At 44.4% G+C, this 19809-nt stretch overlaps 1 protein-coding gene across 1 annotated transcript; it reads right to left on the reverse strand.

The window, feature by feature from the left end:
* Positions 1 to 232: 232 nt before the first annotated feature.
* Positions 233 to 15934, reverse strand: LOC106574729 (serine/threonine-protein kinase Nek11-like). The gene is made up of 10 exons (XM_082974952.1): positions 15911 to 15934; positions 15687 to 15805; positions 15406 to 15470; positions 14057 to 14183; positions 9969 to 10118; positions 9686 to 9764; positions 6122 to 6207; positions 2549 to 2668; positions 692 to 785; positions 233 to 340 (listed from the first exon to the last, which is right to left on the reverse strand). The coding sequence occupies exons 1-10, from the start codon at positions 15932 to 15934 to the stop codon at positions 233 to 235; spliced, it is 972 nt and encodes a 323-aa protein (XP_082831078.1).
* Positions 15935 to 19809: the final 3875 nt, after the last annotated feature.

Raw genomic sequence — 19809 nt, forward strand, 5'->3', positions numbered from 1 at the left:
ACCAAGATGTACTGCAGGACAACCAAGATGTACTGCAGACCAACCAAGATGTACTGCAGACCAACCAAGATGTACTGCAGGCTAACCAAGATGTACTGCAGGCCAACCAAGATGTACTGCAGGACAACCAAGGTGTATTGCATAAAAACATGATCTTATAGTAGGTCATCGTTAACAGAAATAAAAGGTACAAGAAGAAAGTATACTCACCACGCCCCACTGGCTCAGACATTCACATCTTGTCCTGCTGCTGCCTTCCCATTGGTTGTGAGCAACCCAGCAACCGGTAGTCCTCAGCTGTGATTGGTGCAGTCTGGTGGACTGCATCTCCTGCACTCTCCTATTGGGTGGAAGTGATGGAGTTTTCAATTCAATTAGTCAATTCAAGTATCTATTTAATTTTTTAACAAGACAAATGTTTTTTTTTTTTTTAGGGGGAGTTTCAATTATGAAGCGAGTGATTGGCTAATGAGACCATAAGGGAATACCAAACGAGGTTCACGGAGAAGGGACACCCTTAGAGTTTAATTTAACTCAGGCCAAAGAACCGGCTACTAATTGCACTTAAACAATTAGTTAATTCAAGTAATTAAAGTAGTAGAGGGTAAAAACGAAACATTTTCCATCCAATTATATGCATTATTTTCTAAGAGAGCTTTTGATTCAACTTTTAGAATTGTGTCTCTCTTACATTCAAGACGTCCAAACTGACTTTCTCTAAATGGCGGCTCCTCAGCTCCTGCATTCGGAAGTGGTTTTCCTGGTATTTTTCCTCAGCAAGTCTCCTGTAGTGTTACACTGTATTATAAACTGTCTGGTTCAAGCCCTGAATGCTGATTGGCTGACAGCCGTGGTATATCAGATTGTATACCACGGGTATGACAAAACATGTATTTTTACTGCTCTAATTACGTTGGTGACCAGTTTATAATAGCAATAAGGTACCTCGGGTTTTGTGGTATATGGCCAATATACCACGGCTAAGGACTGTATCCAGGCACTCCGCGTTGTGTCCCACTTAAGAACAGCCCTTAGCCGTGGTATATTGGCCATATATACCACACCCCCCGTGCCTTATATCTTAATATACAGGTAAATGCCAAAATAATGGAAACACTTGAGATCATGAGGGATACAAAGTATAATGAAAGCAGGTGCTTCCAAACAGGTATGGTTCCTGAGTTAAACATCCTTAGGGTCATGTATAAAAAAATATTTTGTCTACCATGGCTATTCCCCCATAGGATGACAATGCCCCCATCCATAGGACACAAGTGGTCACTAAATGATTTGATGAGCATGAAAACGATGTAAGCCATATGCCATGGCCGTCTCAGTCACCAGATCTCAACCCAATTGATCACATTGAGCCTGAGACAGCGTTTTCCACCACCATCAACAAAACACCAAATGATGGAATTTCTGGTGGAAAAAAATGGTGTCGCATCCCTCCAAGCATTCCAGATACTTGTAGAATCTATGCCAAGGTGCATTGAAGCGGTTCTGGCTCGTGGTGCCCAATGCCCTATTAAGACACTATGTTGGGGTTTCCTTTATCTTGGCAGTTACCTGTAGATGAATGATGCAACACAGTATAAAAGTGAGATGGCAGTGGGTTATGTTGATCATTAAGACTAGGAGGTCATAACACTGTAGTTATCAACCAGAAACAACAGAGTGTGGGAAAGAGAGGGAAAGAGGGAGAGAGAGGAGGAAGGACATAGATAGAGAGAAAGAGAAAATGAGAGAGAAAGAAACAAAACAGGTAGATAGAGACCCACAGAGAGAGAGAGAGAGAGAGAGAGAGAGAGAGAGAGAGAGAGAGACAGAGCGAGAGACAAAAGAGAGAAAGAGAGAGAGAGAGAGACAGAGCGAGAGACAAAAGAGAGAAAGAGAGAGAGAGAGAGACAGAGCGAGAGACAAAAGAGAGAAAGAGAGAGAGAGAGAGAGAGAGAGAGAGAGAGACAGAGCGAGAGACAAAAGAGAGAAAGAGAGAGAGAGAGAGACAGAGCGAGAGACAAAAGAGAGAAAGAGAGAGAGAGAGAGAGACAGAGCGAGAGACAAAAGAGAGAAAGAGAGAGAGAGAGAGACAGAGCGAGAGACAAAAGAGAGAGAGAGAGAGATAAAGTGAGAGGCAGAAGAGGGAGAGAGAGGGAGGGGAGAGAGGAGAGGAGAGGAGGAGAGAGAGAAGGTCATGGCTTGTATAATATATAAAAGTTGGAACTCCATAGAGCACATCAATAGCCCTGTTGCCTGGCCTGTTGTCCTTCCCATCCACCACCCCTCTGTCGCTCTCAGTACCGTTCCCTGTAGACACGTCTCCAACACAGTTCAGCCCAAGGAAACTAGGGCAGGCGAGAATGCATTTACACAAATCTCTCTTCATCTTTAAAGGGAACCCAGCCAAGCATCAGCCCCAGGAGAATCCCAACGGGACCTCACGGGCTCTATACTGGTCATGGACCAAATGACTGTGGTGTGGGCTGTGTGTGTGTGTGTGCACATGTGTGTGCGTGCGTGCGTGCGTGTGTATGTGCGGGTGTCCTACCTAAGCCTCCTGGCCTTGTCGTCGGCAGCCTGCAGCTTCCTCAGCCTCATTCTCTCCCTGGGGGTCATTCTGTCTAGTTCTGACTTCTCCCTCAGTGTCTGAAGGTGCACCTTTCTCTGCCTGTTCAAAGGGCAAAGGTCAAAGGGCAATGGTCAGAGGTTGGGAGGGCTGGAGTGTTGGCGAGTAAGATAGGTCAGAGGTCAGATACTCCTACAAACAATTACCTCTGCACTGTTAAAAACAATTGCTGCCTTAATGGGATTTTGAATTTACCATGGCAAAAAGAGATACTGTGCACAGTAAACACCTCAGTGTGGTGGATTTGATTGAATTCTAGCGTTTACCTTTTGTAGGTCACTTCCTATGTGAATGTAAATACTTCTTTCAACATGTAATGAATGTAACAAGGTCATTTAGAGTGAGATGGGCAGTAATCAGACATAAACAATATACATATGAAAGAGACGATCTAATCAAGAGGAATATTAATTGGAGACCCTGATTCAGATATGTCTACCACTGTCCTCTAACCATAACTTAAACCCTAACCATAAGCCTAAACCTAACCGAAAGCCTAACCCTCAACCTAGCTTCATGTCCACATCCTGGTTCAACCCTAGCCTCATATTACCTCGATTTACCTCGACTAACCTGTACCCCTGCACATTGACTCGGTACCGGTACCGCCTGTATATAGCCTCGTTATTGTTATTTTATTGTGTTACTTTGTTCTTGTTCTTTAGTTAATTTTTTTATTTTTAGCAACACAAAAAAAAATGCATTGTTGCTTGTAAGTAAGCATTTGATTTGATTTTAATCCTAACCCCAGCTTCATGTCCGCATATCAGCTCAACCCTAACCCGGGGTTCTCGAGCGGCGCAACGGTCTAAGGCACTGCATCTCAGTGCTAGAGGCATCACTACAGACCCTGGTTTGATTCCAGGCTGTATAACAACCGGCCTTGATTGGGAGTCCCATAGGGCGGCGCACAATTGGACCAGCGTCATCCGGGTGAGGATTTGGCCAGGGTAGGCCGTCATTGTAAATAAGAATTTGTTCTTAACTGACTTGCCTAGTTAAATAAAGGTTAAATAAAAAAATAAAAACAACCCTAGCTCCATGTCCACATCCTGGTTCAACCCTAACTTTAGACCCAACCCTAAACCTAGCTCCATGTCCACATCCTAGTTCAACCATAACTTTAGACCCAACCCTAAACCTAGCTCCATGTCCACATCCTAGTTCAACCCTAACTTTAGACCCAACCCTAAACCTAGCTCCATGTCCACATCCTGGTTCAACCCTAATCTTAGACCCAACCCTAAACCTAGCTCCATGTCCACATCCTGGTTCAACCCTAATCTTAGACCCAACCCTAAACCTAGCTCCATGTCCACATCCTGGTTCAACCCTAATCTTAGACCCAACCCTAAACCTAGTTCCATGTCCACATCCTGGTTCAACCCTAATCTTAGACCCAACCCTAAACCTAGCTCTATGTCCACATCCTGGTTCAACCCTAATCTTAGACCCAACCCTAAACCTAGCTCTATGTCCACATCCTGGTTAAACCCTAACTTTAGACCCAACCCTAAACCTAGCTTCATGTCCACATCCTGGTTCAACCCTAACCTTGGACCCAACCCTAAACCTAGCATCATGTCCACATCCCAGTTCAACCATAACCCTGGCTTCAACCACAACTCTAACTCTAACTATAAGGTGTGTAGAATTCCATTCGACAAGTCATCAGGTTCAGTATGTACAAAGTGGAATAACACGATCATGTCACTGACCAGTTAATAAGCATAACATCAGATCAGAGAATCATATCATGCATAATCCCAAATTAATCACAATTTCTCACAACCATATCGCATTGTCCACATGCTACCAAGGCACCTTGGCAAGTCATTACAGATGCAGTCTGTCAGGCAACAAATGACATGATCGTGTCAATCCTAAAGAGATGGGTGTGGCTATTGCTAAGACCTAGACCTAATCTGGTCTTTCTCTGCAGCATGTTACACCTGGCTACTCTGACATACAGGAGAGTGTGTGGCCAGCTAAGCTACTGATGACAGGCACCTTCCCTGATTGGTGCCAGTTTGAATCAGTGACGGTCTGGTTTGTTTAAGAGACAGCTGCTACTAACTGTGCTTCCATGTCTGAGTGAGTGAGAAAATGTGAGTGTGAGGAAGTGAGAGAGAGAGGGAGATTGAGAGAGAGAGAGGAGAGAGGACAGAGAGAGTGAGAGAGAGCGAGATAGAGAGAGGAAGTGAGGGAGAAAGAGAGAGGGAGATTGAGAGAGAGAGAGAGAGAGAGAGGACAGACAGAGAGTGAGAGAGAGGGGGGTTATAGAGTGGGACAGAGTATGGCAATATTAGTGTGTGTTTGGGTAAATGCTTAAAAATCCCTCTGTCCCGATGCAGCCACATTGCGCTAAGCTAAGGAGCCAATGTTCATTCCTCATGTCTGAGGATGATACTGGTGTGTAACTGCAGCCACGTAGCTCTAAACTGAGGAGCCAGTGTTCATTCTTCATGTCTGAGGATGATACTGGTGTGTAACTGCAGCCACGTAGCTCTAAACTGAGGAGCCAGTGTTCATTCTTCATGTCTGAGGATGATACTGGTGTGTAACTGCAGCCACGTAGCTCTAAACTGAGGAGCCAGTGTTCATTCTTCATGTCTGAGGATGATACTGGTGTGTAACTGCAGCCACGTAGCTCTAAACTGAGGAGCCAGTGTTCATTCTTCATGTCTGAGGATGATACTGGTGTGTAACTGCAGCCACGTAGCTCTAAACTGAGGAGCCAGTGTTAATTCTTCATGTCTGAGGATGATACTGGTGTGTAACTGCAGCCACGTAGCTCTAAACTGAGGAGCCAGTGTTAATTCTTCATGTCTGAGGATGATACTGGTGTGTAACTGCAGCCACGTAGCTCTAAACTGAGGAGCCAGTGTTCATTCTTCATGTCTGAGGATGATACTGGTGTGTAACTGCAGCCACGTAGCTCTAAACTGAGGAGCCAGTGTTAATTCTTCATGTCTGAGGATGATACTGGTGTGTAACTGCAGCCACGTAGCTCTAAACTGAGGAGCCAGTGTTCATTCTTCATGTCTGAGGATGATACTGGTGTGTAACTGCAGCCACGTAGCTCTAAACTGAGGAGCCAGTGTTCATTCTTCATGTCTGAGGATGATAGTGGTGTGTAACTGCAGCCACGTAGCTCTAAACTGAGGAGCCAGTGTTAATTCTTCATGTCTGAGGATGATACTGGTGTGTAACTGCAGCCACGTAGCTCTAAACTGAGGAGCCAGTGTTCATTCTTCATGTCTGAGGATGATACTGGTGTGTAACTGCAGCCACGTAGCTCTAAACTGAGGAGCCAGTGTTCATTCTTCATGTCTGAGGATGATACTGGTGTGTAACTGCAGCCACGTAGCTCTAAACTGAGGAGCCAGTGTTCATTCTTCATGTCTGAGGATGATAGTGGTTTTAGTTCTCCCTCTTCCTTCTTAATAACCCAAACCACAGACAAACCATACAGAATATAGAGCATGTCCTTACACCGCTTTCAATATCTGTGCTGCGTCTCTTTCTCCCGCCGATGTCTTGTCTCTCAGCGTCAGACTACAGAACTTGTGTTTTAAGATCTGTAGAGAGTGAGTGAGACAGAGAAAAAGAAAGGGAGGGGGAAAGAGAGAGAGAATAAAAGAGAGAGAAAAGAAAGAGCAAGATAAAGGTTAACATTATCAATCTTATTGCTTTATTACTAACAGACTAGTATATCCCTGTCTAACTTCACCATTGTTGATATGTTTACCTCGCTTGCTCTCTCTCTCTCTCTCTTTCCCTCTCTTTTCCTCTCGTTCCCTCTCACTTCCTGTCTTTCCCTCTCACTTCCTGTATTTCCCTCTCACTTCCTGTCTTTCCCTCTCTCTTCCTTTCTTTCCCTCTGTCTTTCTCCCTCTTCCTCTCTTTCTCTTTAGAAACTCTGTGCTTTCGGCATAATAGAGGGTGGTGCCCTATCTCTATGTCCCTCATTCTCTCACTGAAATCTGTCAACAAGAGAAAAGAGGGACATGGAGGGTAAACCATTGGGGGGAGAGGGAGAGGGGGAGGGAGAGGGAGGGAGAATATTCACAGGACAATAGAAGAAACTTGCCATGGACAAATAACACCAGTCACACCACACCCTGAATACAAATAGAGGGAGAGATGGATGAGGAGGACAGGGAGAGATGGAGGAGGGAGAGCAGGAGGGAGAGGAGGAGAGATGGAGGAGGAGAGATGGAGGAGGAGGAGGGGGAGAGATGGAGGTGGAGGTGGAGAGATGGAGTAGGGAGGAGAGATAGAGGAGGAGAGATAGAGGAGGAGAGATGGAGGAGGAGAGATGGAGGAAGCAGAGGGAGAGATGGAGGAGATATGGAGGAGGGAGAGATGGAGGGAGAGATGGAGGAGATATGGAGGAGATATGGAGGAGGGAGAGATGGAGGAGGAGAGATGGAGGAAGCGGAGGGAGAGATGGAGGAGGAGAGATGGAGGAGGGAGAGATGGAGGGAGAGATGGAGGAGATATGGAGGAGGGAGAGATGGAGGAGATATGGAGGAGGGAAAGATGGAGGAGGAGAGATGGAGGAAGCAGAGGGAGAGATGGAGGAGGAGAGATGGAGGAGGGAGAAATGGAGGAGATATGGAGGAGGGAGAGATGGAGGAGGGAGAGATGGACTAGTTGGAGGGAGAGATGGAGGAGGAGAGATGGAGGAGGGAGAGATGGAGGGAGAGATGGAGGAGATATGGAGGAGGGAGAGATGGAGGAGGAGAGATGGAGGAAGCGGAGGGAGAGATGGAGGAGGAGAGATAGAGGAGGGAGAGATGGAGGAGATATGGAGGAGGGAGAGATGGAGGAGGGAGAGATGGACTAGCTGGAGGGAGAGATGGAGAAGATATGGAGGAGGAGGAGATAAAACAAGAGACATCAAAGAACCATTGTGTTTTATGTCAACACAGAACAGCCAGGCAACACCAATTACTTATACATATACTTTACATGTACATTCAGCCATAGGTGCTAGAGAGAAATGCAATACATAAAATGCAGTGCTGACAGAAAGAAAGCTCAACAGAATACATCATGTCCGGTCAGGTTACCATACTGCACAAGGCAGAAACTAAACACAGACCACCAGATGTGTATCCATGTAATGTGTACATTTACATACAGTGCCTTCGAAAAGTATTCAGATCCCTTTACTTTTTCCACATTTTGTTACGTTACAGCCTTATTCGAAAATGGATTTAAAGAAAAACAACTTCAGCAATCTACACACAATACTCCATAATAAAAAAATAAAAATAACAGAAATACATTATTTACATAAGTATTCAGACCCTTTGCTATGAGACTCTAAATTGAGCTCAGGTGCATCCTGTTTCCATTGATCATCCTTGAGATGTTTCTATAACTTGATTGGAGTCCGCATTGGTGAAATTCAATTGATCGGACATGATTTGGAAAGGCATAAACCTGTCTATATAAGGTTCCACAGTTGACAGTGCATGTCAGAGCAAAAACCAAGCCATGAGGTCGAAGGAATTGTCCGTAGAGCTGCAAGACAGGATTGTGTCGAGGCACAGATCTGGGGAAGAGTACCAAAAAAATCTCTGCAGCAGTCGGGGAAGAAGGGCCTTGGTCAGGGAGGTGACCAAGAACCCAATGGTCACTCTGAAAGAGCTCTAGAGTTCCTCTGTGGAGATGGGAGAACCTTCCAGAAGGACAACCATTTCTGCAGCACTCCACCAATCAGGCCTTTATGGTAGAGTGGCCAAACGAAATCCACACCTCAGTAAAAGGCACATGACAGCCGCTTGGAGTTTGACAAAAGGCACCTAAAGACTCTCAGACCATGAGAAACAACATTCTCTGGTCTGATGAAACCAACTCTTTGACCTGAATGCCAAGTATCACGTCTGGAGGAAACCTGGCACCATCCCTACGGTGAAGCATGATGGTGGCAGCATCATGCAGTGGGGATGTTTTTCAGCGGCATGGACTGGGAGACTAGTCAAGATCGAGGCAGAGATGAAATTAGCAAAATACAGAGAGATCCTTGATGAAAACCTGTTCCAGAGACTGGGGAGAAGGTTCACCTCCCAACAGGACAACGACCCTAAGTACACAGCCAAGACAACGCAGGAGTGGCTTCGGGACAAGTCTCTGAATGTCCTTGAGTGGCCCAGCCAGAGCCCGGACTTGAACCCGATCAAACACCTCTGGAGAGACCTGAAAATAGCTATGCAGCAAGGTTCTCCATCCAACCTGACAGAGCTTGAGAGGATCTGCAGAGAAGAATAAGAGAAACTCCCCAAATGCAGGTGTGCCAAGCTTGTAGTGTCATACCCAAGAAGACTCGAGGCTGTAATCGCTGCCAAAGGTGCTTCAACAATGTACTGAGTAAAGGGTCTGAATACTTATGTAAATGTGATTTTTCCGTTTTTTATTTTTTATAAATGAGCAAAAATGTCTAAAAACCTATTTTTGCTTTGTCATTATGGGGTATTGTGTGTAGATTGATGAGGGGGAAAAAATAAATTATGTAATACATTTTAGAATAAGGCTGTAACCTAACAAAATGTGGAAAAAGTCAAGGAGTCTGAATACTTTCCGAAGCCACTGTATATGCTTGTCAGATACAGTACATTATTTGACATCTCACATGAGCTTAGCTGGCTTTACATTTCAGTGAGCTTCATATTCCTGTCTGAGTGTGTGTGTGTGTGTGTGTGTGTGTGTGTGTGTGTGTGTGTGTGTGTGTGTGTGTGTGTGTGTGTGTGTGTGTGTGTGTGTGTGTGTGTGTGTGTGTGTGTGTGTGTGTGTGTCTTTCTAACCTGTCATGGTAGAAAAGGTTATGAACACAGAAAATGTGCTGTGGAAAAAAGTGAACTATGACAGGAAGTCAATTTAGCATTGAGTAAATCCAACCAGCCAGTAGGTTTGATTAGTCTGTGATTCTGGTACCATAGCTCCGCCCATTTGACCTTTGGAGCCACCCCAATCAATCAACCAATCAATCAGCTTTAGGAAGTATTTATATTGCTGTGATATGTGTTATGTTTCCAGGATAGGTCTAACCTGCATACTGTCCTCAATGAATTTTGTCTTCAGAGCTTCTGCAGCCGAGAGCCTGGATGACGGGGTTTTCTCCAGCATCCTAAAAGAGACATAGCACATGGTTCTGGATAAGTTAAGGGTTAGGGTTTGAAGCTAAGTTAAGTGTTAGGGTTTGAAGGAGGGTAAGAGACTCTTTATCCTGTATTATCCTTTTGTACACTTTGAAGCACAATGTGAGAGGTTTGAACTCTGACCTATGTGTTACTGAGTTGACCCTTACATTCTCCAGCTAATGCCTTCTCACCTTTGCATGAGTGTGTTGAGCTCCAGAGAGTAACTGGCTGTCAGTCTGGGGGTTTCTCCCTCCACTATCTTCATCACAACTGACAAGAAGTTGTGTCCTTCAAAGGCGTGTGACAGGCAACACATCTCATACAGGATACAGCCTAGGGCCCTGAACACACACACACACACACACACACACACACACACACACACACACACACACACACACACACAATCAGCCAACACAGTTCAAACTGGTAGTGATATCATCGACCCCTCTGGGTACACCTGCATTGGTTAAGGATATAACCAGGATCCACTGGTCCTGACCTGAAGTCCAGTCGTACGGAACAGTCGGTGCCAGTTGAGGTAACCTTTGAGGTCCCCATCCATCTGAGCAGTGATAAGGTCACCTACTGTATCAAAACTGTCATTCCATTCCATATTCATTACCTGCCCTTGGAAGGGTAGTGCGACCTGACACTCTGATCTACTGTGTAATTGAATCAATAAATCAATGTCGTCTCATATTTCCAATATGACTAATACCCCACATGGACTCTAAACAGATCAGTAAGAAGTGAGAACATTAACACATTGTCATGGTTGTCGTAGGGTTGAGACCAAGACGCAGCGGGAAAATGTACACTCATCTTCTTTTATTAAAGTGAAGAAGGAAAAACACCAAAAACGTATACAAAACACAAAACGAACTTGACAGTCTTGTCAGGCACACACAGCTAAACAAGAACAATCTCCCACAAAATACTAACACAAACACATACCTATTTATAGGACCCTCAATCAGAGGCAACTAGAAAACACCTGCCTCCAATTGAGTCCAACCCCCAATTACCTAAACATAGAAATACAAATGACTAGACTAAACATAGAAATACATTAACATACAACAGTGCCCAAAACCAAACACCCAACTACTAACACAACCAGCCCGAACCACATAAAACAAATACCCCCTGCCACGTCCTGACCAAACTACAATAACAAATAACCCCTTTTACTGGTCAGGATGTGACCGTACCCCCCCCCCCCCTCCCCCCCAAAGGTGCAGACCCCGGATGCACCTCACACAAATAAACAAAAATCGGGCTCGGGCCTAAGACCACCCCCTGACCAGTCCACTCCTCCCAAATACCTCGGCCTGACACATATCACTGTAGACCCTGTACTATATTCTATGAGCTCTAGACTGTAGGACGATTCTATGAGCTCTGGACTGTAGGACGACTCTAGGAGCTGTGGACTGTAGGCAGACCCACTTGGTTCCGGGCTGTAGGCCGTCTCACTCGGTTCCTGACTGTAAGCCATCTCACTCGGTTCCTGACTGTAGGTCATCTCACTCGGTTCCAGACTGTAGGCCGTCTCACTCGGTTCCTGACTGTAAGCCATCTCACTCGGTTCCTGACTGTAGGTCGTCTCACTCGGTTCCTGACTGTAGGTCGTCTCACTCGGTTCCGGACTGTAGGCCGTCTCACTCGGTTCCGGACTATACACTGTTGCCGGATACTCTGGACAGGGTACTGTTGCCGGATACTCTAGACGGGGTACTGTTGCCGGATACTCTGGACGGGGTACTGTTGCCGGATACTCTGGACGGGGCACTGTCGTCGGACACTCTGGACGGGGCACTGTCGTCAGACCCTCTGGACGGGGTACTGTCGTCGGATACTCTGGACGGGGCACTGTCGTCGGATACTCTGGACGGGGCACTGTCGTCGGACACTCTGGACGGGGTACTGTCGTCGGAAACTCTGGACGGGGCACTGTCGTCGGACCCTCTGGACGGGGCACTGTCGTCGGACGCTCTGGATGGGGCACTGTCGTCGGACGCTCTGGACGGGGCACTGTCGTCGGACACTCTGGACGGGGCACTGTCGTCGGACCCTCTGGACGGGGTACTGTCGTCGGACACTCTGGACGGGGCACTGTCGTCGGACACTCTGGACGGGGCACTGTCGTCGGACACTCTGGACGGGGCACTGTCGTCGGACACTCTGGACGGGGTACTGTCGTCGGACACTCTGGACGGGGCACTGTACATTAACATAGAACAGTGCCCAAAACCCGGAATAATAAATCAAACACCCAACTACTAACACTACCAGCCCGAACCACATAAAACAAATACCCCCTGCCACGTCCTGACCAAACTACAATAACAAATAACCCCTTTTACTGGTCAGGACGTGACACACATCTGGTAATGGAACTGTACAGATCTTATATTGAGGTGTAATAAAGCTCCCTTCTCCTGCAGGTTGTTTGGCATCAAAGGAAAGTGGCCATGAATAAACAGATTAGATGGGAGAATAATAATAGCCCGCCAGACATATGTGAATGAATATACTAGCTCCCGTTATTACTCTTGATGGATTAGAGAGATAACCAAACGATGACAGGAAGAAGATGGAAGTTAGAGTGTTAAAAGGTATTATTTGTCAATCATCCACCTCTTTGTCTTTAATATCACTCCCTCTTAATCTCTTGTTTTATTGCATCCTGCCACACAGTACACCAGAACAACAATGCAAGTAATACAAATGGACAGAGTGATTCTACAATGAATATGAATGTATTCAGATACCATAACGGAGGATAATCAAACAATATCATCTACATTTCCCTGGAAGCCTCCATCTTATTTTCCATATCAAATGTTCCATTGTTTTTATATCAAGTAATAATTGTATTATTTGATGTAAAATAAGAAGAAGGGATTGGGAAGAGGAGTGGACATCCATGTATTACAGGGATTTCAAACATCTATCACCAGTCATTGTCTCATTGTGACCTAACAGAGTTGTGACTCTACTTGTTGCTCTAATCCTCGTACTCTTTCTACTGTGGTACAGTAGAGCGGTCGAGGCGTGAGGTGACCACTTCCTCTCTCATTAGTGTGGTCTATGGGAAGAGACGCTGAGCCTTGCGGAGTGAGGAGGAGTGGGAGGCAACAGACTACCCAGAGGGCTGTGTATCAGTGTCTGAGATCACCACCATCTCCTCAATTGGCTTCTTGTTCTCTTCCTCTCTGTCCGTCTCTCTTCCTCTCTGTCGGATAAAATAAGCCAATTTTCCACTCCCACTCTGGGATTAGTGGTAATTTCCTCTTGAAAACAGATGAATAGGGAAAGAAGGGAGGAAGGAAGGCCAGGGGTGGAACGTAGCTGCTGGCAGCTGGGAGGGATAGTGCAGAGTTGCCAGTGCTTTTGTCTCCATTCAGTACTATGTTCTACCGGCTGTACTTATTTTTCTCCAAGAAATCAGATTCTTCTTCATGAATAACTTCTCAAAAAGACTATTATTTGAAACCATGGAGCACTGGTGCTGAAGGAAGTCATGAACAGTTACCACTGTTGCATTCTTTTCAAAGAACTTTGAGTTCAGTAGATGCTTGCACTTCAGACTGCAGTGAAAAATGAGGGATCTATAGTCGGTCTTGGTATTAAAGGTGTTCTTTATGCTCTCCTGCTGATCAGACCAACGCCCGTATCGACTCCATTCATCATTATACATGAATCCTTTTCTACCCCTCTTCTACACTTCATTACTCATCACATATTCCAGTCCATATCCAAAGTGCCTCTTAGCCATGCTCCTTTTGGACTGCTTTGAAGTGAGTAGCAAGTTCTCAGGAAATGCCAGCCAAATCTCACAATGAGAGTCTGCCTTGATACGTGACAGCATTACACAGCATTCTGAACTCAGCACCTGTAGCCTTAGCAGGAAGCAGAGAGACGGAGGAGGAAACTGGATGTCAACAACTCTCTTGAGGTTCGGAGGGGTATGAGAATCAAAAAAGAACTCATCTTCAAAACGCAGAGCTCTAAAGGTGTTTGCTTCATTAAAAGTTTTAAACATGACAAACATTCACATAATAAAACTTGTGGTGGCTGCCGCAACACAAAACAAGCGTTACAAGTGTTAAGAAAGTTACTACACACATAAACAAACAGTGCAGCATCAAGATAAATGTCAATGTCCACTCATCGTTCAACCTATCTAACCTTACCTTTCTTTACATTTGAACTTTAACCTAACTTTGACCTTTCTGTCTTTGAGCCTCAGTGTGCTGCTCCACCTTCCTACCAAATATCAGACTTGGAGTCGTAACCGTGGTGGTTCAGTACTTCAGGGCTCATGTAGTAAGGCGTGCCCGTGAAGGTGGTGGCCAGGTCACATGACCGCATCAGCAGACAGGACACCCCAAAATCACCTGAACAGAGGAAGAGCAACACTTATAATAATAATATATTATATTATATTTGTAGAGTGCAATTTGCATAAGGTAGGAAACAAAACAAAGAACAATAAACAGCAACAATACATTACCTAATAATGCTAAATCTAGACTAAGCAGAGGAATTTATCAAGCATTATGAGGTGATTATTTCCAAATTGGAACCTGTTCCTATTTCCTGTGCCCTCATTGATCCCATCTGAAAGGACCAGGGGGGTGGGTGTGAGCACTATGCAGAAGGACAATAAAAAGGCTGAAAGAAGTGTCCGCCATATTGCTTTCACCTATCCAGTCCTCTTTCGAATGACAAGGATGAGTCATCATAGGAAGAGGAAAGAAAGACAGTTTTCTGTTTGGAATTGAACTATTAGCACATTAAAGTAGACCGTTTTCTGTTTGGAATTGAACCATTAGCACATTAAAGTAGACCGTTTTCTGTTTGGAATTGAACCATTAGCACATGTTCTGTTTGGAATTGAACCATTAGCACATTAAAGTAGACCGTTTTCTGTTTGGAATTGAACCATTAGCACATGTTCTGTTTGGAATTGAACCATTAGCACATTAAAGTAGACCGTTTTCTGTTTGGAATTGAGCCATTAGCACATTAAAGTAGACCGTTTTCTGTTTGGAATTGAACCATTAGCACATGTTCTGTTTGGAATTGAACCATTAGCACATTAAAGTAGACCGTTTTCTGTTTGGAATTGAACCATTAGCACATGTTCTGTTTGGAATTGAACCATTAGCACATTAAAGTAGACCGTTTTCTGTTTGGAATTGAACCATCAGCACATTTTCCGTTTGGAATTGAAACCATTAGCACATTAAAGTGCATGCCCTTATTATGTTCTATTGTCTTAATTTGATTAAGTGAATTACATATTTGATCTAAATCTTGTAAGCAAACAACTGGCAGTGATTTACACAGTGGGCTACAGATGGTGTGCTGTGCATAACTGTGTGCTGTGCATAAACTGTGTGCTGTGTATAAACTGTGTGCTGTGTATAAACTGTGTGTAATTTCAACAGTTTTGTATTCATCCATTACCTTTGTAGATAATTGTATGCCGCAGACATATGGAGAGAGCCTTTGAATTTAACAGGCGTGACACAGCCTCCCTGCACTTTTAAGGACTAGCAAAGATTTCAAACAAACAAAAAAACTCCCATGGGCCCCTGCTGCATTGGAACTCACCGATTTTAACTATGTTCCTTTTCAGGAAGATATTTTTGGCCTTCAGATCTCTGTGGAGGATGCGCCTGGGACAGAGGAGGCAGGACAAACAGATATCAGCAGACAGGCAGACAGGCAGGAGTACAATAAAGAAATAAACCTTGCACAATGCAATCATGATACTTTGAAGTCCAAAATATATCCTTGTTTAGATCCCTGTGGTTCTTAGACCTCCCCCTTATGTACTCTTCATTTTTGACCAATGGAGTCTTGGACTTTAAAAGTATAAATACAGTATGAACATGTTATGCATGTAGTGGAGTCCAAGCAGCAGCTGGATCAGCCAATCGGTGACCTGGGTCTCAGGCAAGCTCTGCCCTGCTTCTCTCACTTCCTCCAGATGACAGTCCAAGTCCCTGTCCTAGAGCATAGAATATTATAGCAACAGACTCAGATATTCATACAGATACCCACATCACAATAAATGCATGCAAGTGTACACAGGTGCATGCACGCACACACCCACCAACACACTATTGTTGATACACATTGTGGAAAACCTTTTGCAAAATACCCATTCCGATACGTCCATGAGTTCATTAAATTCCATTCTGGGGGAAATGTGCATCAACTCTAACTGTAAGAGCTAAGTGCATCAACACTAAGAGAGCTCTGAATCATCGTCTCTATTTTACACTCCAGACAGAACGGTCCTCTGTCAGCTGCCATTGTGACCATTTAACTGTCTGTGAGGATAAGCTGGAATGAGATCTGAGCTGGCTTCATTCTCTCTAATGGGACTTCCAGAGAGAACAGAACAGCACCAGTGAACTTCTTAATGGAACTGTAGGGGTGTGGGACGGGTAATGTCCTCACTGGTTCATTCTGAGAGGCACTGAGTAGGTTATGATGCTCTGCCAGTGTGCTTGTGTGTGTGTGTGTGTGTGTGTGTGTGTGTGTGTGTGTGTGTGTGTGTGTGTGTGTGTGTGTGTGTGTGTGTGTGTGTGTGTGTGTGTGTGTATATGGGGGGTGATGGAACAACATAAGCTGTATCTGTGTCAGGTAGGTCTGTCCTCGGCTAAAAATGCTTTAAGCAAACTGTTTCATTAAATAATTAAGACACAGAAATGACTAGAGGGAGTCCGACTGCAATTGATTTGATTATGCCTCCTGGATCAGACTTGCTGCGCTGTGTTAAAAACAAGTGTGACTAGCACCCGTTGTCTCTCTCCTCGCTGCTGCAGCGACCACCACAGAACATCAACACTGTGTATCGTGCTGTCCGTGTTGCTGCAACATAATTACAGCCATTTCTGACTGAAAAGTTCTGTTACCGAAATTCCTAATTTGTTTAGGAAAAACATTCCCTATTCCCTCAACCCTTGCTCTCTTTACGTGACACATGTATGCATCGCATGCACGTGACTTATAGGGCCTGACCTATAGCATATTATAATCACATCAATAAATTGGTTATAACAAGCTCTGAACACTGTAACGCATGACAGCAAAATGGATGCACAGGATGTGACAAACAAACTTGATACGGGGGAATGTTTACTGGTTGCTCAGGAGGTAAAAGGGGAGTTCAGATGTGTGGAATAAATTTGACAAGTTGTGGAAAATACTGGAGATAAAGAAAAAGAAGGTAAGGAGCATGCGCTTCATGCATATTATGTGTGCCAAACAGGTGCTGTTAGATTACAATAAAACATTTCTTACCATTTGGAACAATGTAAACAACATAAAATAAATTACAAGCATAATTTTAGTTTTAGTTTCCATTTTAGTTTTTTTCTTGTAAAGCCTTTCTATACAGCAAAAACTAAAAACAGTCACATTTATTCGTGAACGCAATTTACGAAATGGGGCAGTTTAGGCCTATTTCTTGCAGTAGCCTATATAAGTGTTGAAATATAGGCCTAAGGCCTCAGTAAGTTACAGTATTTAGACTAAACAGAATGCGCTCTTAGGCCTACAGCTCGATGGTGGTTATACAAGGCTGCTATACTAAGCCATGACTTATTATTATAATGCTGATCATAATAATAGTAATAATAACAAGAAGGAGATCAAGGAAAAAGGAGGGTTATTTTTAATAAATATAATTTTGGGGACAATTTGGAACAGAGTAAACAACATTAAATAAATGATAAATAATGCCAGAGAGGCTGGTCTAATGAAAAAAAGTGTGAAGCCTTTATTACAGCACAGCAAAGATTAAAAACAGAGGAATTTGTGGAATTGTTTATCCGACACGTGGTTGTGTGAGGCTTATTGCTCACAGAATCAGTAGGCTATTAATCAAACAGTCAAACAGACAACAGAAGCAGGATCTGTGTTATTTCTGTAGATATAAATGGAAGATTTACAAAGCCAGGCATATTTAACAGTAAAACTGTTGATTATAGACCTAATTAAGTTGGGGTTTCCTCTCTCCTCACTTTTCTTAGACAATTATGGCTGCTTTCTTGGCTCCTAACTCCACTGCTGTCTCGGCCGCATTGTTCTCAACGCCAATATGCTGGTTAACTTTGCTATTATGCACATAGCAACATGGTCTAGGAAAAAAAAAACGCAAATTCAACAGCACACTGATGTGTTTCAGAACCTGATGTGTTTCAGGACAGTAACCACTATCCAACGTGGGAGAAAGCGCATTTGTTATAAAATAATATCATTTTGATTTGTGTTGCACCTGTGACGTTTGTCATTAAAGGTAGACCAAGGCGCAATTTGAGTTGGGTTCATCATACTTAATTTTCAATGTGAACCAGCAAAAACAATAAACAATACAACGAACGAAAAGCTAGGCGTGCAAACACATGCAACACAAAGACAAGATCCCACAACTGACTGTGGGAAAAAGGGCTGCCTAAGTATGATTCCCAATCAGAGACAACGAATGACAGCTGCCTCTGATTGGAAACCATACTCGGCCAATCAAAGAAAAAGACAACATAGACATACAACACATAGAATGCCCACCCCATGTCACACCCTGACCTAACCAAACAGAGAATAACGGCTCTCTCAGGTCAGGGCGTGACAGCACCATGGTTCTTACATAATATAACCATACACAATTTAATCTGCAAATCTGTTAGACTGATGGACTGTGCCATTCCCACGGCCTCCACAATGGATCAGTCCACTCAGACAGGCGCCAATCAGACAGGTGTCTTGTACACCATAATTTTTTGAGAAAGACTGTAAAACAGGTCCCCTACCTGCTGTAATCTAGTAGGATAAAGACTGGAGAACAGGACCCGTACCTGCTGTAATCTACTGTAGTAGGAGAAAGCCTGGAGTACAGGACCCCTACCTGCTGTAATCTACTGTAGTAGGAGAAAGACTGGAGGACAGGACCCCTACCTACTGTAATCTAGTAGGAGAAAGACTGGAGGACAGGACCCCTACCTGCTGTAATCTAGTAGGATAAAGACTGGAGAACAGGACCCGTACCTGCTGTAATCTAGTAGGAGAAAGACTGGAGAACAGGACCCGTACCTGCTGTAATCTAGTAGGAGAAAGACTGGAGAACAGGACCCGTACCTGCTGTAATCTACTGTAGTAGGAGAAAGACTGGAGAACAGGACCCCTACCTGCTGTAATCTACTGTAGTAGGAGAAAGACTGGAGGACAGGACCCCTACCTGCTGTAATCTAGTAGGAGAAAGACTGGAGAACAGGACCCGTACCTGCTGTAATCTACTGTAGTAGGAGAAAGACTGGAGGACAGGACCCCTACCTGCTGTAATCTAGTAGGAGAAAGACTGGAGGACAGGACCCCTACCTGCTGTAATCTAGTAGGAGAAAGACTAGAAGACAGGACCCCTACCTGCTGTAATCTAGGGGGGGGGGGGGGGGGGGGGGTCCTCCACATGTACGAATCACATTTTTACTAATACTGTAGAACTTTGTCCTAGAGCTGTATCCGTACCCATTGGATGCAGTGATCACAATATAGTGGCTATATCCAGGAAAGCCAAAGTTCCAACAGCTGAGCCTAAAATAAGGTATAAGAGATCATACAAAATATTTTGCTGTGACTCCTTTGTGATTGATGTAAAAAATATTTGTTGGTCTGATGTGATTAATAAAGAGCATCCAGACACTGTACTTGATTAATTTCTTAACTTGCTTCTTCCAATTATTGATAAACATGCACCTGTTAAGAAACTGACTGTCACGACTTCCGCCGAGGTCGGGTCCTCTCCTTGTTTGGGCGGCGCTCGGCGGTCAGCGTCGCCGGTCTTCTAGCCATCATCAATCCACTTTTCATTTTCCATTTGTTTTGTCTTGTTTTCCTCACACCTGGTTCAATCCCCTCAATCACTTGTTGTGTATTTAACCCTCTGTTCCCCCCATGTCTTTGTGTGGGATTGTTTATTGTTTGATGTATGCGCACGTTAGACTGATTCCG

This window comes from Salmo salar, chromosome 05 (assembly GCF_965601325.2).
Source record: "Salmo salar chromosome 05, fSalSal1, whole genome shotgun sequence".
Lineage (NCBI taxonomy): Eukaryota > Metazoa > Chordata > Actinopteri > Salmoniformes > Salmonidae > Salmo > Salmo salar.